General features: G+C 40.0%; 3 protein-coding genes across 4 annotated transcripts in view; 2 read left to right on the forward strand and 1 right to left on the reverse strand.

Moving 5' to 3' along the window:
- Positions 1–52: 52 nt before the first annotated feature.
- Positions 53–2,019, reverse strand: ten1 (TEN1 subunit of CST complex). The gene is made up of 3 exons (XM_086032424.1): positions 1,719–2,019; positions 1,117–1,274; positions 53–990 (listed from the first exon to the last, which is right to left on the reverse strand). Exons 1-3 carry the CDS (start codon positions 1,805–1,807, stop codon positions 833–835), a joined length of 405 nt encoding a protein of 134 aa, XP_085888550.1. The 5' UTR covers positions 1,808–2,019; the 3' UTR covers positions 53–832.
- Positions 1,768–13,614, forward strand: acox1 (acyl-CoA oxidase 1, palmitoyl). 2 transcript variants are annotated; one of them, XM_086032423.1, is made up of 14 exons: positions 1,768–2,218; positions 3,673–3,832; positions 4,957–5,117; positions 7,977–8,084; positions 8,259–8,378; positions 8,504–8,619; positions 9,270–9,439; positions 9,573–9,735; positions 9,926–10,116; positions 10,414–10,593; positions 10,677–10,782; positions 10,983–11,126; positions 11,929–12,135; positions 12,233–13,614. In XM_086032423.1, exons 1-14 carry the CDS (start codon positions 2,110–2,112, stop codon positions 12,281–12,283), a joined length of 1,986 nt encoding a protein of 661 aa, XP_085888549.1. In that variant the 5' UTR covers positions 1,768–2,109; the 3' UTR covers positions 12,284–13,614. The 2 variants fall into 2 exon arrangements, with proteins under 2 accessions (XP_085888549.1, XP_085888548.1); XM_086032422.1 differs by lacking the exon at positions 4,957–5,117 and adding an exon at positions 7,011–7,171.
- Positions 13,615–14,426: 812 nt separating this feature from the next.
- Positions 14,427–21,777, forward strand: part of LOC147145931 (inactive rhomboid protein 2-like) — a 28,102-nt gene continuing 20,751 nt past the window's right edge. The window contains exon 1 of the mRNA XM_086034003.1: positions 14,427–14,604. The gene's annotated coding sequence lies outside the window, so the exon portion shown is untranslated. The remainder of the gene's footprint in view (positions 14,605–21,777) is intronic.

Below are 21,777 nucleotides of genomic sequence, written 5' to 3' on the forward strand. Positions count from 1 at the left end.
CTCGTGTAGTCTTTTTAATAAAACACACATGTAGATAAAACAGACAGATACCTTGCTTTTCCTCAACAATTTATTAAAATTTGATCACGTTAGAGAACGCAAGCATAGTAATTGCTTGGAAGTAATGCCATGACACCTTGGCAAAATAAATTAGAGTGAAATAAAGTGAAAGCTTTTTTTCTTCGATTCAAGAAAGCACTGTAGATATACCGTTAGTGTATTGTCAATACTTGTTTCTCTACACATCAGTTACAGCAGTACGATAGGAAACACAAAGCAGCAAACGGAAATTAAAAGAACCCTTTTCTTCTTTTATTTGAGTTTCACGATCTACACTGCATTGTGGACATGTCTAGAGCACAGGTGTCAAACTCAAGGCCCGGGGGACAGATCCAGCCTGCCTCATCATTTCATGGGGTCCACGAAAGCAATCAGAATCACAATAAATAATCATTTTAAGATATTGTAAGCATTTTTTGTTACCAAGCCCCTTTATACAGTGACTGGAATAATTATTATCCTTGACCTCTGAGTTCAAAATGAATTATTCATCAATGTGTTGTGTATATGTAATAATATGTGGCAATTACATGTGGCTTCTCAGTCATAAGAGCCTTCTGAGGGAAACGGTACCTTCAATGTGGCCCGCGACAAAAATGAGTTTGACACCACTGGTCTAGAGCATCAAAATCAAGTTTCTTTTCTTTTAAAGAATGAAATAAGTAAATGAAAAATGATATGAAAATGAAGTAATCACCGACCAAACAATACTTGATAATGATTGATCAATTTAAATGTCCAAATTGTCAGCAATCCATGAGCAACTTCAACATCAAGTTGCATCTGCATGTTGCACTGCAGCACCCTCCAGTTGGCTCTGCCTTTCCTTGAAGAAGCTCCTCTGTTCATTGATGACTTTTTGTAGAAGGGCAATGTTTACACCATCCACACAGTTGAGCACACGCGCACAGACCCTCACCTCCTCAACCCCTGTAAAACAAAAATATGTTTGATTAATAACAAAAGAAAACAAAAACCATGAGAGAACATTGTAATCTTCCAAAAACTTAGATAATGTCTGTATTAAAAGAAGCCAACAGGAAAGTGTTTCCTTACCTTCAAATGTTTCTATTTCACCCAGAACTATATACTGGGCTCCAATTATGGGATTAAATGGTTCCACAAACGATGTATTGATGACTACATGGTGCTCTTTGGAAGCATGCTGAGTTGTTAGTGAAGCCCGGGACTTCTCTGGTTCATAGTGGGTGAGTCTAGAAAAATGGGAAATTATTTGTTTTGTCATGCCGTATAGATTGTAAATTGAGTCCGGAGTGTGGGAGAAATGTAATCTTCAGAATATACTTTCAGAATTTAGCTTGCTGCAAAGTTGTGCCTAGTTTTTTACTACTACTGTGCAAGTTAATAAAAGAGGCTATCTATATCGTGTGCAGAGGGTTCATTGTACGTGCCAATTGTGAAGGCTGTTATTGGATATAATTGACTGTGAAAATTTCTTACTTTTGTACTCGGGTACATTTATGAGTTTGTGGGGGCTTATTAAATAAATATCAAGGAGTTACGGCTACTTATACTTTAACCAGAGTATACTTAAGTAAAGACTAGTGAGTACTTTTTCCCCCCTTCTCACAACAATCATCAGTAATGGTCATGAACCAATATGCTAAACCGAAATATCTCAAGTGAGTTTAGCCCACCTGCCAAATGTTCGCACAGACTCTCCGTCCTGCACCGCTCCAGACTTCACTTCCCACGGCAAATAATACACTGCAGCACCGGGAAGCATCGCTTCTTGTAGTGATAGACGACACGTGACGTACCAAATTCGTGTTAGGTCGTAAACTGATGACTTTACTGTACCAGCTACTGTAGACGAGTTGAGGCGAATGTGGATTTCCTATCCACTGGATAGTGGATAATGCCCCGAAGAAAACATTTTTTCTTACTTCCGGATTTTTGCCACGTGACCTGACGTCATCCCACCTCTCCAAGCGGAGTGACTACCAAGTCGCTTCAATTCAGGACAATCACACAAACGCACGTCGCTCTCAATCTCTTTTCTCCGTTAAATTTGTTTAGAGCCCGAAGATGAATCCTGATATATTGAACGAGAGGCAGAAGGCAACCTTTGACGTCGAGAAACTCACCAACATTTTGAACGGAGGCCCCGAGAAGACGAAGAGGAGACGAGAAATTGGTAACTTGTCGCATGTGTGATATTAGATCCCTGATCTAACAGGTCATTTTGGACACAGTGAACCCTAACTCGCTTCGAATCTAAAATCGATATCCTATAGTTTCTAAAAAACATCGTCGAGGAATATTAAATCATAGTGTCGAGTCAAACGAAGCATAATTCAAGCTGCTATAACGTTAGCTAACCTTATGTTATCCTTTATATTACTCGATAGTCTGTTTAATTTACTGAAAAGTTGAGTTGAGTTCATTTAACGGTATGTCTCTGTATTTATTTTATCCTAAGAATTGTGCGCCTCACTGTTCCTCCGTCTCTGTGTAATTAATGTGTCTCGAAGTTACAACTGTCAACACGCTATGGTCCAATGTTGCCCAATCTTTATTGAGCCAAGGAACACATTTTCAATTAAACAAAATCTCATGTTATACCGCCAAGCAAATATGCCATATGAAGTGGATACACAGATTAATTGTATACCTTCTGCCGTCTTGTGCAACAGAATTTAATTGTTCTGCTTGTTACTGTAACACTACTGGCATAGATAGATCAAATAAATAAATATTGTTTTTTGGGACATATTAAGTAAAATGATCACTCCCCAGGGCACACCTGATGTCTTACAGTACACTACAATAATGTGCCATCAGAATCACACAGCACTAGTCACTAGCTAGTCAGCAAACTGCCTTGTTGGTACAAACCCTCCTATTGCTCAAGTCACTTGTGCATAAAGGCTATGTAGAACATTTGAAGGAAATGAATCAAACTCTGACATGATCACAAAGCTGAGCTATTTAGCACTAGAATGACTGACACCATCATGTGTTGTAGTCATGAACAGTAGGACAAGTAATTTAGGTTGGACAGTAATGAACTCCGGCCTATGTCAACTGTTGTCTATGAAGCTTCTTCATCCATGTCATGATATGTAGATATGGAGTGCAACTGGACATATTTGTTACTGATACACAACCAGAGTTGGAATCCATTGCTGCTTAGTAGAATGTGGAAAGATTGACATCGTGGGGGGCTTATATTTCGGACCCACCTATGATGACTGAAAAAAAAAAAAAAGACTATAGAGACCATATAAAACTCCTTCTGGACGCTTTAAAAACATTTATACTTATTAAAACCAACATTTTAAAATGTTCCTAAGCACCTGCGTTCACTGTCTTGCTCACAGAGTTCTCCAAATGAGAAATAAAGTGGTTGCTTGCTTTTAATTAGACTGCATCCCTTCCAGTAGATCTCAGTGCTGCCTGGCATGTTGCAGCACACAGCATGCAGCTCTCAAAATTTTGCATTGCCTGTGTAGCCTACTGCAAAAACTGATTTAGAAAAACAAAAAACAATCATTTAAATATCAGCTCTATAGCGGGGGCACAAATCATGTACTCAATATAGTGAGGGTTATCTATGTTTCTTATTATTTCCTACCCTTTCCACTGCAGAGTCTATGGTACTGAACGACCCAGACTTTCAGGACGAGGACCCAAACTTCCTGTCCCGCAGTGAGCGCTATGACCAAGCTGTTAGAAAGAGTGCCCAAATGATCCTCAAGCTGAGGGAGTATGGCATTGCGGACCCAGAGGAGATCTACTGTTATAAGAGGTATGTGATTACAAGTCTGAATGAGTACAGGTCACACGCACAGAGTGAGGCATCTTACAACACTTCCTTTCTATGACAAGGCAAAAATCCCACGTTAAGTTGTCATTTTGGAAAAGTGTCAAAGAGCCTTATGTAATCCCTGCCCTGGGCATTGTAGTTTTGTACGGACAAATAAAGTTGGAGCAAAGTACATGAAGAGATTAAAACTATGTCAAAGGTTATGTGTTTTCCAGCTAGCAGGTGCAGTAAAGAGTAAAACTTTAATACAGGACACAACCATGTGAAGTATTTGGTTGCATATTTACTTTTCTAAACTTAATCTGTGAGCTATAAATACTGTATTTCATTCAACTTTTTTTAACTGTATTTGCTATGCATAGCCTTGACTCTTGACTTGACTTCAGTTTGAGCGACGACCACACTGTTTAGTCCATTGGTTTTCAAAGTATGGGACATTTTCCTGGATTCAAAGGACATAAAATAGCTGGGCCTTTCATACTACGCAAGCCAAGACCCCACAAAGTTGAGTTGCGGGCCCCATAATGACAGTAGCCACGCCCCACCTGTCCCCGCATCGATGACTTTGGTGGCTCTAAAGACAATAGAAGTAAGGAAAATACCCTCATTTACATAATTGGGAGGGAAGAGTCAGTCAAAGCCAACTAACGGATATTTTAAATAAAAAAAAAAAAAAAAAATCTTATTTTTAAATGATTGTTTACTTATGTTATCCTACTGTTCATTGTTGACAATGTGCAGTTTGCGCATCTGAATATTCCGCTTGTTTCCTGTTCTCTGTAAATGTAAACAGTGATACTATATCTGATCCATGTCACTCAAAACGTGGAAGTAAATAGACTGATAGAACACATTAAATCGGAATTGGGCTCATGTACAGTAAACCAAAGCAAAAAATAATACATAAAATAGATGAAATAATGTGTTTTTTGATAGAAAAACACGTACTTTGAAGTAATATTACAAGTCATGTAAAAATCCGGTCATTTCCAGAATTTCATTCAGGGTCAAAACATTATCTACCAACCTACCTTACTGACCTACCTTCACGTTAGTACCCAATATTTAAACATCAGTTAATGATTGTATACCTTCCCTTCACTCAGAATGTTTCGAGGCAACTTTCACGAAGCAATGGGACTACACTTTGCCATGTTCATCCCAACCCTGTATGGCCAATGTGACCCTGAGCAGTCCAAGAAATGGTTACCCCTAGCAGAATCCTACCAGGCCCTGGGCACTTATGCTCAAACTGAGCTAGGTCACGGTCAGTTCTTGAGTATACCCTTTTTCTTTTTGGGAGATACTGTAGTTAAAAATCTCTATATTTAGATTTGTATTTTTGATCAGTGAAAACAGGCCCATTTCACGTGTGAACATAACTAGGCTTACTTACAGTATGTGTTTGACAGATCAATATTCAAGCGTATGTATTTTTTCTTCCTACTACGGATAACGGTAATTTTATTTATAGGTTTAAGTACCAGTGGAGATTAATCATTTATCTTTGTGATTAGCTACATTCCAAAATGAAATCAACCGTCTTTTCCGCACATACCTTTTAACACTAGATATTGTTTGACTGGGTAAGCATCATATCGATGGAAATAATGAAAACACGTTGTCAGGAATTTCAAAAATGCCCTCAGAATTTAATCTTCCTCAAGTCAGCAGTCAACTTCTTAGGTGGATCTTATGTCAACGGGTGGTGCTCTCTCACAGAGGAACATGAAGTGTAGCGACTCCAGCTATCAGTTGTTGCTGGCTAAACTCCAAATAAAAAATCTTGTTTGACACATACAAGTCAGAAGGCTATCTGACCACTAAATATAAGTAGTGACAAATTATTATTGGGTGACATGTAACCCATTTTGCCATTGCCATTCAGGCAAATGTGTTAAAAAGTGAATGTCTAAAACTTCAAGATGATGTTAAGAGTTTCTGGAACATAGCCCATTACAGGACCATTTGTTATTTTGTTGTGGGCGCAGCTGGCATTAATTCCATTCTCCACTCAATACCCCATACGTGATTGCACTGGTTTTGATTGGCTGACATTTGAAGGCTTTTTTCCTGAAAACTGGGCATACACTGCTAAACCTAAATTCAACCCCGATTTCAAGCCTGCAAATTTACTGTTGAATTTGGGCCGATGTCAATTTGTGTAGTATAAAGAAGCTTGGTGGCTAACTGGGGCGAGACATGTGAAGTTAAGTGTCGGACAGACACACAACTTTTTTTTTTTTTTCGAAATAAAATACTGGTAGTCATCAGAAGTACGGCAGGAATTGAAAGCACATTTTTGTTCTCCTTTCTCTCTGGCCTGGGTCCAACTGATATGCAGGCGTTTAGGGACCCCAGATATAGAATATGGATGTTAACAGCCCAGAACAAGGTTGAGTTGTAGCTTTTAACTTATTATCCCTATGTAACGGCTGAGAAACCTGCTGCGAGCAAAGTAGGTCAAGCAAGTTATTACTTGTTGCTGCCCAGTGGATGTCTATTTTCCAATTCACAGAATTACAACAGAGGCATTGAACTAATCGCTGAGTCTTTGTTGTAGACAGAGCCTTTTATTATATTTGTAAAAGCCTCTATTGCACAGAGATCATGCAAAATTTGCACATCGGTGCTGTATCAGAAGGTCCGGCATTTATCTGCTGTTGGCTTTTACACAGAACCCAGTAAAACAGGTTATTGCTGCAACCCTGTGTGGGCTCTTACTACCGTGTGTCAGTTACATAATTAGATATGTGACAACAGGACCTGGTGGAATAAATACTTATTTGGACATGCATCCAGCACAACCGGATGGGAGAAGTGTGACACTTCACACCCCTGTCCTGCATTGCTGATTTCTCTTCGTTATTACAACTGGAGCTTCAAGACAAATTATGCAGAAATAATTGTAAGGTTTGTTTTTAATCTGCACGACAAGATCACAAATTGAATAAATTATTTGCTCTCTCTTCTTTCCATCCATTTTCTATACCGCTTATCCATGTTTATTTGAATTTCTCCATGATTTGTACTTCATTTGGCTTGCACTCTCCATAATTTTTCCTCCCTCAAAATTGCTTGTGTGTTGTCCGCTCCTTGTATTTTCCTCGCATTACCACCTGGTTTGCTGTCCCACTGGCCCCTGTCCTCTGTGGTTTAGCTGCGTGCACCCGGGCAGGCCCGATCCTTTCGATCTGCATCTCGGAATGTTCCTGCCCACACTGCTCAACCAGGCCACACCAGAACAAATGGACCGCTTCTTCATGCCAGCCTGGAACCTAGAGATCATCGGCACCTACGCTCAGACTGAGATGGGCCACGGTAAAATACTTAACAGCATGGCCCAAAGTCCACCTCCTGATTTGCGTCAAGCTGTGTTAAGGACAACAGAAGAAAAAAAAGTGGACTGCTTTTCCACTGGCCCTTTCTGAATTTCAAATGTCTGGGTCGGCAGCAGTGTTGGGCAAGTTAAAAACGCAAACTAGTCCAAAGTTCAGATCACAAATTTTAAAATGAACTAGTTCAGGATTCAAAATTTTGAACTAAGTTGACCGTTCCAAAAATGAACAAGTTCATAGTTGTTGGTTTTTTTTTTTTTAAACAAAATGTTGGTGCGAGCCATAACCCTAAAAATACTGACTTCAACCCATTGTTGCCACCCATTCAGTCCACACTAGTAGGCAGCTGCAACTTTCATGCTACAATCTGATGCAGGAAAACTTGCTGCTTGAAAGCCCCCTTTTTTTTTTAATAAACAAAAACAGGGATTAAAACAAAAACGTATAGTCCTTAATGTGCAAGCACAAACACTACATAATGTAGGAATCAGGCTGAGGGAGCAAATGAGCTGTCACAAAGTCTACCTAAAGGACATAAGATAGAGTTGTTAACGTGTTGGGATCTGTCAAACATTTACCGGTACAAGTAATTACATATATTTACCTCGTGAATTAACAAGTGACTATGGCAACTCTCATGGGCTTGTTTTCTACCAAGATGCTTTCTGGGTTATATGATTGCGCTGGTGTTTGTTAGTTTATTATGCTGAGTTGACATTTAATTTAATCTCATGTATTTCATGTAACTGTGTGTGTCCGGTGGTGTTTGCTTTATGCCTTTCCTCCAGGCACACATCTCCGGGGACTGGAGACCACTGCCACATATGAGCCAGCTACACAAGAGTTTATCCTAAACAGTCCCACTGTTAGCTCAATCAAATGGTGGCCTGGAGGCCGTAAGTACAAGTACACCTTCCAAGACTGCAAAACAATTTGTTTTATTTTTGAGATTTTTGTGTTTTTCTGACACAGAGTAACGGTAACTGATGCATTTTGAAACATGATTGTTTACAACCCTCGATGAAATGTGTAATAAACTTGATGCAATCCCTGCTCTTCTATTATTCTAGTTGGGAAGACCTCAAACCATGCAATTGTACTTGCCCAGCTCTATGCTCAGGGAAACTGCCACGGTCTGCATGCTTTCATCGTACCTATCCGGGACATGAACACACACAAACCACTGCCAGGTAACTACAGTGTTTGGATTTTTTTTTTTTTTTGTATATAAATCGTCATATCTGTTCATATTTCTTGTTGCAACAAGAAATATTGTATTTTGTATTTGTTGCTGAAACAAACTCTGTTCTCATAGGTATTGTTGTTGGCGATATTGGACCCAAATTTGGTTTTAATGAAGTTGACAACGGCTTTTTGAAACTTGACCGCGTGCGGATACCACGAGAGAACATGCTCATGAAATACGCTAAGGTCAGACGATCGACACAAATTGCACAAAGTCACAAGTAATTTCTCATTCTAGCAGAGATCGACTGCTCTTCGCTAGCATTTTATACATTTCAATATGCCAAAAGAAATGCATTGATATCCTCGAATACCACAAACCAAACTAGCATGGTAAAGAACCGGCAAGAGCATTTAGATGGCATATTTCAAATAGTCTCAGGATGGGGTATTCACTTAACAGAAGCGAGTACCTGGTGTTTATTGAAGAGGACTATTTGTACAAATCCGATTTACATGTGTAAAATGTAGTATAATTATGTACTACATATATTTTATTTTTTTTCCACAAATAATGATACAGTACAGAATTTAAAAGATGAATACATCACATATGGATTGTATCTCTATATTCTCTATCTATCTTTATTTACTTAATAGCAAACCAGTGCATGTGTTGTGTTTAGTAGACAACCACTGTTAATCTGGAAAAGGCATCCAGCAGACACATGTCAGGATCAGATGAAATGAGACAATTACCGGCACCTGGTTTCACCTGTGTTTTTTTTTTTTCCCCCCCTCTGAAGGAGGATAAAAGGAGGATTTTATTTGAGCGGATGCTTTTATTCATCTCGAGTGCAACGTCAACATGCTGAATAGTTCGTTCTGTCCACTAGGTGGATCCAGATGGCACCTACGTCAAGCCACCCAGCGCTAAGCTGACATACGGCACCATGGTTTTCATCCGTTCCATGATTGTAGGCGAGTCCGCTCGGGCCCTTGCAAAGTCCAGCACCATCGCCATCCGTTACAGCGTTGTCCGCCACCAGTCAGAAATCCGGCCTGGGTCAGTCACCCCTGGCTTCATGGAATCACTCCAGCAAACAATTTGAATCCTGCACAAACACCGGCTTATATCGCCTTTTTCGTGTCCTCGTTCATAAAAAACAAAGCAGACTGAAAATGTTCCTTTCCTGCAGAGCGCCAGAGCCGCAGATCCTTGACTACCAGACGCAGCAATACAAACTGTTCCCTGTGCTTGCCATGGCTTATGCCTTCACTTTTGTTGGCCAGTACATGAACGAAACATACCACCGCATCACTGGAGACATCAACCAGGGGGACTTCAGTGAGCTGCCAGAGGTACTGATAGCAGATAACAGGCCTCGTGTACACGCGAGTGCAGCAAAACTGTAACAAATGCATGCAATGAATGACAAAAATCAAATTGATGTCTGGGCATTCATAAAGTGATTCCCAATCAGTCCCTGGATGATGTAAAAAAAGATTTCCACCCTTTGTGTTTTTCTTTTCACCTTTCTCCAATGTGTAGCTCCACGCTCTGTCTGCGGGTCTGAAGGCTTTCACCACGTGGGCAGCCAACTCTGCCATTGAGGTGTGCCGCATGTCGTGCGGCGGTCATGGCTACTCCCGCAGCAGTGCCTTGCCAGACATATATGTTGAGTTCACCCCAACTTGTACCTACGAGGGAGAGAACACAGTCATGATGCTGCAGACTGCGAGGTCTGTCACAAATGCCAAGGTGGACTTGTGCATCCGTCCATAATAACCAATGCTAAAAATTTTGTCCAAAAATGGCAATCTCCAATAGATGAAAAAATGTGAAGCAGAACTAACAATATTACTAGTATAGTACAATTCATAACAAGCGAAACTGAAGCTTATCAAAAGATTCCCAGAACAACACAACGATCAGTCTGCTGGAATGCTGATTGCCAGAAAACACACTCTCTATACCACATGCTGCTAAGATTCCAAAGTTTAAGTCATCTGAGAGATGTTTTGTGTGCGTGTATGCAGATACTTGATGAAGAGCTACAGGCAGGCGAAAGCTGGTCAGCAGCTGCATGGCATTGTGTCATACCTGAATGAGGCAGAGCATCAGAGAATCCAGCCACAGCTCGTCGCCGCAAGATCAACTGGGCTCGATGTTAATGACCTGTCCAGTCTGGTGGAGGTCTACAAGCTACGGGCTGCCACGTACGAGACAAGAACGATAGCTCATTACAAGCCGGCATCTGATTCCTCTCCGAAGTATGCAAATGATCCTTCTGTGTGTTTAGTCTGGTCGAGCTGGCAGCCAAGAGCATCCAGAAGGAGCTGCAACACAACAAGAGCCAAGAGGATGCCTGGAATAATAGTGCTATCGACCTGGTCCGAGCCTCTGATGTAAGACCATTTCATGTGATCAACATTGTTTAGTTTATCTGAATTTCCATTTAAATTTCCATGCAACATTTAAAAAAAAATCACCATTGTTCTGCTGTAATGAATTTATTCAATTTATAGAAAAACTACATGGAATGAAGTAAAACATTTTTGCGTAACGACTACTTGTTTCTTTATTGTCCTGTGTTTGACCTCTTCAGGCCCACTGTCACTATGTGGTAGTGAAGCTTTTCGCTGACAAGTTGGGCGAGATTGATGCTGACCCCGTACTCGCAGTGCTTTTGACGCTTGCTCGCCTCTACGCACTTTATGGCATCTCAAACAACTCTGGAGACTTCCTTCAGGTATAAATCTCTCTCTACAATAGCGCCTTGAGATACAATTTTAATTTGTTCCGCGACCACGCTCGTAACACAAAACACTCATATCTCAAATCTTTTCCCATTGAAATGAATGGAAATGCCATTAATCTGTTCCAAGGGGGTGGAGTAGGCGTGGTGTCTTAATGTACGTCGTCTGTAGTCTGTAAATGGTTTGAGGTTGACAAGACTGACGTCCGTGGGAATAACATTGGCCGAAATGGTTACCGTGAAGAGCAATTCTGTTACACCATGAGCCATATGGATTACGAGGAAAGCTTGGCGCCCGCGCAAGCACGCTAAACAAAAGCTTAGTAAACACACCTACTCAGAAAACAGTCGCCGAGTTGAGCCACCCAACACAAACGCATGTACGCACGCACGCACACACTGTACTTTAGCGAGCAAGTCAAACGTGAGAGCCTGCATGTTCGGTTAGTTCAATAGTAAAAAACAGTAACAGCTTCAAGTCTTATTTTTGAGGAATTGTTCACTAAATGTATCAGCCTAACTGCTGCTTGTTGAAGTGAGTTGAGTCACTGCCACCATACAGCGCTCGAATCTCAAGTCTGCGCTCGCAAGTCAAGGCAAAAAAAACGGATCGCACGATGGCTCGAATCTCAAAAAAGTTGAGTCACTCGTATCTCAAGGCGACACTAAAATAAAACTGGATTTGATGGTTTTGATACATATGCCCGGTCTGTGACTTTGTTTTCTTTTGTCACTGTCTGCAAGTTGCAAGCTGTAATCGTTTAAACTAATCACTTTTCCGTCTGTTTTCTCTCAGGCTGGACTGTTGAACGGGTCCCAGGTGCTGCAGATTACTACTCATATCAAGGAGCTGCTTTCTGAGTTGAGGCCAAATGCTGTGGCGCTGGTAGATGCCTTCGATTTCCATGACAGGATGCTAAATTCAGTCTTGGGGCGATATGACGGCAATGTCTACGAACACATGTTTGAATGGGCCCGACGCTCACCGCTGAACTCTACAGAGGTCAGCAAATGTCACTGGAAGGGATTATAATAGTGACAAATAATTGAAACCCACTCGCTTCTCATTTAGATTAACGGTTGAATTCTTCCTTTTGCAGGTCCACGAATCCTATCATAAGTATCTGAAGCCACTGAGGTCCAAACTGTGAGCTGAACCACAACATTCTGATAGCAAGCATTTCTCCTTGTAAATAAGAAACGGTTTTCAATTTCAAACCTCAACAAGTCAATTGACTTGGCTCTCACCTCATTTAGACTCACCTGTGTACTTAAGGTAATCAGGGGAAGGAGGTTTTTCACTGTCTAAACATTTAAACAAATTGAATAGTTTTAAATTACACCTGGTTAGCAATTATAGATTTCTGTGTCATTTTCAAAATTCCACATCCTTATAATGTATGTTCATGAAACTTCAAAGTTATCTAATTATGTAACATGTCCTCATTTCTCGTCCTCTCTGTTGTAGCCTGATGGCGGTCTTTTGTTTGCCAGTTAAGTTTTTCCCAACAAGAACAGAATGAACAAAATATTACATAACAATCCCAACACCAGAATCTCTTTTGGTTATTTTCCATAAACTTCTAGGCTTCTTGTCATTCTATTACGAGAAAGAAATATTGCGTTACAAGTGCATACGCACTGAATTCACAACAGACATTTTATGTGCATGTTACACCTGGAGCAAACTACAACATCTTATTCAACCACAGTGAGTCCCCAATGCACACTAGACTGTATCATCAAACAATCAAACATCATCTGTATCATCAAAATGACCATTACCACATTTTTGCTTGTGCGTATGGAAGGCTGAGATATCAGATCAGCGTTGAATTGAAAGGTCTTGGAAAAGCTGCAAATACGGGTGTTCAGGAACCACTTAATAAATACTCCATAAAGGAACGTGAGGTGAGGTAATGCTCCTCATGGGCTCTTAACATGTAATTTCTCACGTTGCAGAAATACAATTTGTTCTTTTCCGGTTTTGAAAAATTGCATGATTCTACGAGCTTTTTACAGGACTTGCCCAAATTTACCATCACAGATGTACAGTGACTTTGTAAATCCTCCTCCAAAGCACTGAGCAGCAATTTAGAGAAGGGCTTTAACATGTACTACTCTGCTTACATCCACAGACATGAAGGTATAAGGTATAAGTTTTTCTGTAACATTGTGGTTACGCTAGACTTAGGTTATCAAATATGCTAATAGACAATCCTGTCGGTGATAGAATGGTTGTGGTATTGTATTAATATTATGTCCAGTATGTGCCTGTCTGTTTGAGGAATGTTCCCTCCCGGACTAAGATTGTCTTTACAGGATAACGTTTTATCTCTATATTTACTGATGTATATACTGTAAAGGCATGGTAACAGTTAACAAAGATGTTTATTAACCATAATTGGTTGGAAATTTGTTCATGTTTCTACTAATATTGAAAATTTGACATGTTGTCAAAATAAATATTAAAAGCAGTGTGCACCTGTCTTTGTGTATAAGTCACTGGATAACTTGCTCAAAATGATTAGCCATAAACTGTTAACTTTATTGGAATCTGATTGGAAAAAGTACTGCACATTAATCATTACCATTCAGTGGGTGTCCGGATTATACATGCGTGTTATGACTATGTCACGTCTAGTAAATCCAATGGATTTCATCCCTCGGAAGTAAACTTTAAGGCCAATTAAGTTCAATGAAAGTAATTCAGCATTTCCACAGCCTTACACAAAAGGCTTTGGCTGATTGGGAATGCTAATTGCGCTGTGGATTTTTAATCAACCACATTTATAAGTTGTTATATTCTTCAAGTATTAATTCAGTAGCATGACATTGACACAACTTTTTGATTATAGATTGATTTTTTAATCCAGGGGGTGGGTACTGTAAAATGTCTGCGCTAAAGTAATATCTGTTTGCAATAATTGATTTACTAATTATGTTATGAAATGTAACATTTATTATTTTATTTATTTACAATAAAACAATCATTTATTGATACATGAATTTAAAAAAACAAACAAGTAATGAATATTAATGTTATCTAACCATCAGAAGTCACGATGTTTACGTTTGGCTGCATATCAAGCAGATTTACTAGTACTACAATGGCAATTTCTGACCAAAAATATCAGTTCACTATATCCAGAGACGTTAAATAAAAACGTGTAATAAACTGTAGAGGAATTGTCAAAAACACTGAAAGGATATTTATACTCAAGCAATCCTTTCGGTTGGGGGCGGTGTTGACGGAGCTGGCGTCCGCCCAGCTCGCCTTGTCTCGGGATGAGGTCAGTTGAAACTCCGCCTCCCGCTCCTGTGTGTTGCGGCTGCGAGTCCACCCAAGGATGTTGGAAGACACAAAGAGGGAAGTGCCGACATACCGGCGGACGCTTCGACCACCGCCACGTTTTTTGCTTGATAAATACCACCTGCTAATGAAGAACAGGCTGGCCGTTCATTATCACGGGTGAGTTGAATATAGCTTTAGGCGATGACGTTGCAATCATTTTGTTAAAGCGTGGAAAAAAAAGTTAGCTTCATTTGCACTGATTGTGTCGTTAGCGGGCTACTCGTGGAAATGGAAAAAGTAGTTAGCCGTGACATCACAAATCGCCACCGCAAATCGTAGTATGGCAAACTAAATTTAAGTAAATGCACATTTCATTAAGAAATTACTAATTCAGATTTGTCCGTCCAAATAATTCTTCCAGTCTCCGCTTTTTGACCAATTAAAGCCTTGTTATCTCGGTTGTAAAACAAGGACACAATTAAGTCTTGTGTTATCCTTTCTCTCGTTATCACAGCTGCCATGTGTTGAGACATTTCATTTGTGTGACAGCTCTCCCATTTGTTATCCAAACTATGCGGGAGGCACCATTCAAACACGGCCACGTGACCATCGAACTAGTGGACACTAGTTTCATGTCCGTTTACGTTCATTTTGTTTGTGGAGCTCAGTGTTTCCCAACCTTTGACCATTTTACATTGGAAATATCTCACGGCACACAGCCAAACAAGCAGTATGGATACTGAAATAAGGATCACCTCGTCTCAGTTTATTCTTTAATTGAACACATAATTGGAAAATACTTCGACGTCTCATGTGCACTTGCAAGGCTTGAGTTCATGACATAGTAACATATGTCAATGTAAGAGATTAATTGTGAAGTAGCTATTGTGTTGATACCGTAATTGTGCTGGATTGCACTTGCTCGTAAACGTCTGATTTGGAAACACATTTTTTCCTTTAGGAAATATTAAATAAGATGTAACAGTTTTAAACTGTTGTCAAAATAAAACCTTTATGAACTGTAATGTCAAAACAATGGAATTGCAACCATTCATCAGGCGTAAAAAAAATAAAATAAAAAACAAAAAATAAAAAAATACAACACTCCATCATTATTTAACTGACAACAGCATAATGCAGACGTGTCAGAGATAGACCCTTTTAACATTTTGAATTTTCTTAAGCGTAAAAAAAAGTTAACAACCAAGCCAATGTGATAACTGATAACCCAATAGGAAAACACTACCTTAAATTTCACAACAAATGCATCGTGAAACTGTAGTTTTACTGCTCTGACTTATGTAACTACCACTCAATATGCTTATTCTTTTTGTAAGTAACAGGCCTTGTTGGTGTGGGTGGTCCTTTTTTAGGCATTTAAAAAAGCCACAAAAAAAAAAAAAAGAAATAGAAAACCCAGAATTAATCCTTTGCAGCTCATGTCAGGTGAGGTACGCGGAAGTCTCATGCGGCTGAATTCTCTGCGCTCAACTCGCATTCGTTCTGAACGTAGCATAACATTGCAAAGTTTTGTGCAACTTCAAACATATTTTTCCTGAAAATTCAACATTTGATAAACTCAGCTGTGACATGTTTTTAGAACAGGCCTCACAGACCTCACATATCCTCTTCAGAATTAATCCCACACCTATCACTCAATTCAGAATGGTGTATCATAAATTCTTCTATATGTATACTTTTAACGTACTTTTGTGATGTTGGGAATGGCAAAAATCACAAGACTACTCCTAGGTGAAGAGCATCAACAACACACAAGCTGCAGGGTTTGATTAACCTTGTCAATTGCACTCTGTGACTTGAGTCTATATCTAGTTTGACCCACTATCACTGCTCAGTCATGACATGTAGTGTGTAAATCACACATTCAGCATTCTCAAATTAAGACAGGAAGTTATGTAGCGTGAACACAGCCATTCAATGGCCTTAGAAGCCATGAAATATGAACTTGGCAAGCGCTCTGCTGCTCTTCTGCTGTTGGCAGGGAAACTATTCCTGAGTCCAAAACGCACTGGTAGTGTTTCAGTAGCAGTCCTGATGAGCACAACAGTGCTCATCGCACGCAAAGAAGCAACATTTCTACAGCTAATATGCACATGAACCCTAAAAAACAAAAAATAACCCAGCATTTGTTTCCAAGTAGGGATACTCCAATTTTGAAATGTCCTCAATATGTTTTGAAGCTCCTGGATGAGAAACAAGGCTGCTGCGTTGCTTAACAAACTCCCTCGCCTATGTGCAGGTTCGGGCATGCCAACTCTTGTGGGAATGGTGCAATGTTTTGCACTGCCTCTGGCGTAGTTAAATGGAATCTAGAGTACAGTATTTCCATTCTGCTATAGTAAAGCGAAACCAGTGGCTTCTGTATTTTTAATTGTCGACATTATTCTGCGCTAATGTCAGCCATGTACAAAACAAAGGTTTTGAGTCATTAATATCTGGATGACTCACAGACGACTATATATTTGTCTGTTTGGAAGTGAAGAATGACAGGGTAGATTTGACTGTTGAGACGCTACCAAAACTCCCACACATCCACAGTTTTCAATGCATACTGATTGCGGTCCTGCTGGCCTAATAACTGCGTTCTCTGTCATGGTCATATGATGCCGACTGACCAGCGCTGACATTTTAGCCACATTTTAAAAGACTCAGTGTGAAATTTATCAGGAGGCCGGCTGTTGTTTCACTAACAAGTGACTGTATTAAAAAGGTCTTGTCCAAGCACAGTATTCTCTTCCTTGAGACACTCTGCCAGCTGGTCCCTTACTGCAGTGTGCTCTCACGCTGGATATGAAATCGTAGGGAAATTTCATAATTAATCTGTATTAGCACAACATAGGAAAACACAAAAGGGTTGTTCTCTGAAAACATGGTCCAGGTGTGTGACCAAAACTGAACTTGTCTAAAAAACCGTTAAAAAAATATTTTGCTATAAATCAATACTTCCTGCTGTGTGCTATGAATAAATGAAGATATTTCACTGAGCCCTTTGTTCTCAGGAGATGACTTTACGACTAAAAATTTGTTTCCATTCTTGACAAAGTCTCTAAGGGAAGGTGATGACTGTTATAGGAAGGGGAAAAAGTGATGAGGGTCACTTCCTCATTGAACTGACGACAAGGCAAACTTAAATGGCCATTCCTGATGAGGTTAAATAAAGGAAAGAGCTTGGTTTCTAGTGAAGAACATAAGTTCCAACAGAATCTATGCCACAATCACCTTAGGCAAATGCTTGTGATCACCATACAGAAGAGAGTGTGACTAAGGCAGTGTTACAGGAGGAAGGATGTTGTGCAATGAATTTGATTATCACACAGTCACATTCAGTATACCTACATCAACAGTGCTAGCTTGTAGCATGCAAAATGATGCCTAGCTCGATCCATCATAGTTCCTATGATGTACTGTGGCACCTTCAAGGTGAGATACAAGTCTTCCCAAGTTGTTCTAATTTCAAAATAGTCCCCCCACAGGTAATATATGTAAACTGATATGGTTAATTTGTGGCTCCTTGCTATGTCGACATCATAAAAAGCCTCAACTATGCAGGCAATGTTTAAAGGAGAAGTCAACCTCAACATTTTCTTTACAATAATATGCCCTACGCACCTTCACTAGTCCAAACATGTCATTCTGTTTAATATTGTGTTTGTGATATATGAGTTGAGCAACAAAATCCACCCGTTTTTAGCCATCTTAGAGGGCAGCCATTTTCCCACATTCTGTCGACTGAAAATGACATGACAGTTGCTCAAGGCTCAGGTAACAACCAACCATGACTCACCTGTTCTCTGAAGCTGAGCCATGATTGGTTGTTACCTGATCCCTGGGCAAATGTCATGTCATTTTCAGCCAAAAACAAGTGACAAAATGGCCGCCCCTTGAGCTGGACAAAAATAGGTGGATTTTAATGCTTAACTCATATTCCACAAACACAATATTAATCACAATGTCATGTTTAAACTAGTGGGGCTACATAGAACAGTTTCTTGTAAAAAAAAAAAAAAAAAAAAAAAAAAGGTTGGGTTGACTTCCACTTTAAGCAACTTTCTAATTTGAATTCATAATCGTCGTACGAGTAAAATTAATGTTTTAATTAATGATCTCCTAATTGCATCTACAATAGGAAGAATTCATGTCTAAACATGTCAAAATTAATACATTAATCGATAATAATCAATCAGAAAATTAAAACAATTCATTGTCAAAGACATTTGCAAACATCTGCTTTTACTTCTGAAAACAATGATCAGCATTTTTTCCTATTTTCTGACATTTTAGACCTAACCAGTAAATGAATCATAATCATTTTTGGGAAAATTTATAGTCAGTTTACGAGCATGGTGAACGACTGGTTAGCACCTCCCCAGTTCAGAGGTCATGGGTTCGAATCCGAGCTCTGGCCTTCCTGTGAGGAGTTTGCATGTTCTCCACGGACTGCTCCCAAGTCGACTGTGAGGTGTTAGTGCTTGCGCACCCAATCAGTCTCACGTCTACAAAAAAGTATATTCTCTCTCTCTCTCTCTCTCTTTCTCTTTCTCTCTCTCTCTCTCAGGAAAAGCAGGTGAAATTTGTCCCTTCAAATACGGTGCTGATCTGCGCCGCTCACTGGTCAGGGCTTTGCGTAGTCGCGGTGGTAGCGTAGGTTTGATCCCTGAGTTGTGTAGATTTTGCAAAAATAAAATGCTCCCGATTTAAACATATAATTGATGAATGCGCCTCCCTGGTGTCTGCGATTGACTCATAACCCTTCCGGGTGCACACTACCTCTCGCCCATTACCAACAGTGAGAGGCTACAGCTCACCTGCAAGCCCAATATGGGCAAATGGTGTAGAAGATGGATGGATATACACTGTTTGGACAGAAATGCTGTTCCAGTATTGGAAGATCTGGCCATCACGCACACATCGGCTGAAAATCATCCCTGATTGGAGTTCATTCCTGATTGTTAGTGAACTGCTATAAATTGAATTTCGGTCCGCATGTCAACATGCATCTTGGCAACTGTGGAAGTTGTAGTTCAGTAAAACTGAGGAACTGAGCAAAGATGAACAAAGATGTGGAGGCGCCTTGTGTTGTTTCTCAACCTTGAGTCAGAGTGTGAAACATGCCAAAAATACACTGTGGGTGAAAATGTGGATGTCTTCAAAGCAGCCATGTGTGATACCTCTATTGCTTTGTTTTTCTTGTCCATGTAATACCTCCAAATATTCTTACTATAAAGTTGTGTATAATAACACCTGTTTTGCCAGCTGAGTGTTTTCACATCCTGTTCTTCCACTCAGATATTGTTGTTGTTTATGAAATGCTAAGGCCACATTTTGCCAACCGATCTCCTAATATGCTCAGCCGCGCCTGTAGTCAAACAGTAGGTGTGACTGGGTCAAGTGGGCCTGGCCGTTAGTTAATGAAGCATGCGTTGGCAACAGCAGTGAATGAATGAGCACAGCACAGGCCGTATTGTGAAGGTGTTTGGACGAACCATTCGGGCGTTTGTTGGAAAGGCTACTTTCCAGGTCACATGATGTAGAAATTGATGACGCCAATGACATGTGACTCTTTGGAATCTATGATGTCACTTAGTGGGTGGCTGACTTCTCTCCCACATGTCAGAGGATCAAGCCCTCCATTGATATCATGCACCAAACACTGCATGTAGTTTATAAGACAGTCTGCCTAATAAATGAAATGCCTACTTGTGGAATCCTTGTACTTCCTAAATTGTTTTTCAGGAAACCCCCAAATCGTCAAAGAGCGCAAGCCATTTTCAACACTTTAGATTGCTCAAAAAATTGTAAAACTAACACGTGTTGACTGACCAATAATATAGACTTGTGAAAAAGAAATTCTATTTAACAAATTGTGACATACGAGGTTTGGTCCCGACCCCGATCACCCTCAGGCAGTTGAATTTTTGAATTAATTTCCAATCAACAAAAACAAGTTATTACCCTTTTGCTGATACTAGTAATACATCCATAATTTAATATAACAGAGTAAATGTAGACTCTAATTTTATTTCATTATTTCAAATATAATAATGATAATTTTAAAAAGAGATTGTAATGTAAAAAAAAATATATATATATTTAAAATTTTGAAATTCCAAGTATATCACTGTGCGCCGTAAAAGGCATAACAGGCGGCATAAACTCAAATTGAGGTCCTGGTCCTGTAAAAATTCCCTCAACAATTGAAGTTAATTTCTTGGTCTTCATGTCAGATTGGCCAATTTAGAAAAACAAACCATTTTATTCCACCGGCTCCCCACTTGTTGCGAGCATCATAAGCTTCACTGTGTGAACTCCATGTGCAAACACTGCTGCCACACTCAACAAACATGCCAGACATGCTCTGCTCACACCAAAGTATGTACATTTTCTAATTAGAACATCATTATTTGCAAACTCATCCCTTAATTATCACAAGAACAGGCTCTTATCTGTCGCAATCATTCGAAAGCAGTGAGGATATAGACGGGTCTCGCCACCACTTGAGTGCTGAGTCCATTAGTAAAGCTATTTCATTATCTAAGTGGTCGAGTGGATGTACTGTATATGCTCCTCTATCTGCTCTTCTCAAGGGAGCTGAATTAAGATTTTAGATCAAGCTTGAAATCTTCATACACTTGAAGTGGATACAATTGAAACATAACCACAAGTGTCATTAAAAATGGAAACGGCCGGAGGGCGTGTACAGTCAGTGAAATAATGTCGGTCTGTGTAGAAGTAAACGGGTCCATTTATTGAGCTGGTGTCAAGTTTCTCTGCTGCATTCATTCCTGCCGCACGCACCCTGAGCCCCTGCATTGCCACGACTCAACAACAATGTCAAAGCTGTCCATACCACAATGACATAATGGATGAGCTTGGGACACTCGAGGGCGACTTCTTTAGTTACTTAGATTACTCCCAAGTTACTCAGTGTCTTGCTTTGAGATGTTTTGAACATACTGAAACGACACTAACTGCTTGTTCCTCTCTTGACTGTGACTTTGGTCGAGACGGAAGACGGCAAGTACTGTCAAGTGTAGCCTTATTTTCCTGCCCTCGAGCGGGCAAAAAAATAATGTGAATCATTTCATGTTCAGGGTATTCACACCTCCAGCAGGATTCCCAGCAGTGCACACCTTGTCTCCATGTGGCATGCACGTCTTGACTGTCACTTCATAAAAGCTATGTCAGCACAGACACATTGCCTAGGATAGATTAAAGAGTGAGTCAAATATTATGTATTGGCTTCAGGTAATTCTAGAAGCAGGGGGATGTGGATCCTTAACCAGCTGGAGAACACATGATTGATCTCAGTCGCTGTCACTTGAACTACAG

This window comes from Filicampus tigris, chromosome 6, assembly GCF_054856515.1.
Source record: "Filicampus tigris isolate MCC_2025a chromosome 6, RoL_Ftig_1.0, whole genome shotgun sequence".
NCBI classification, from domain to species: Eukaryota; Metazoa; Chordata; class Actinopteri; order Syngnathiformes; family Syngnathidae; genus Filicampus; species Filicampus tigris.

What these genes read in the sequence shown, in the direction of transcription:
- ten1 (XM_086032424.1), bottom strand. Translation starts at nt 1,807, where the DNA reads ATGCTTCCCGGTGCTGCAGTGTATTATTTGCCGTGGGAAGTGAAGTCT. An exon ending in TCTGTGCGAACATTTGGCAG is followed by an intron (nt 1,275 to 1,718) that starts GTGGGCTAAACT and finishes CCATTTTTCTAG; the next exon opens with ACTCACCCACTATGAACCAG. An exon ending in TGAAATAGAAACATTTGAAG is followed by an intron (nt 991 to 1,116) that starts GTAAGGAAACAC and finishes TTTGTTTTACAG; the next exon opens with GGGTTGAGGAGGTGAGGGTC.
- acox1 (XM_086032423.1), top strand. Translation starts at nt 2,110, where the DNA reads ATGAATCCTGATATATTGAACGAGAGGCAGAAGGCAACCTTTGACGTC. An exon ending in ACTTCAGTGAGCTGCCAGAG is followed by an intron (nt 9,736 to 9,925) that starts GTACTGATAGCA and finishes TCCAATGTGTAG; the next exon opens with CTCCACGCTCTGTCTGCGGG. An exon ending in CACCGCTGAACTCTACAGAG is followed by an intron (nt 12,136 to 12,232) that starts GTCAGCAAATGT and finishes TTCCTTTTGCAG; the next exon opens with GTCCACGAATCCTATCATAA.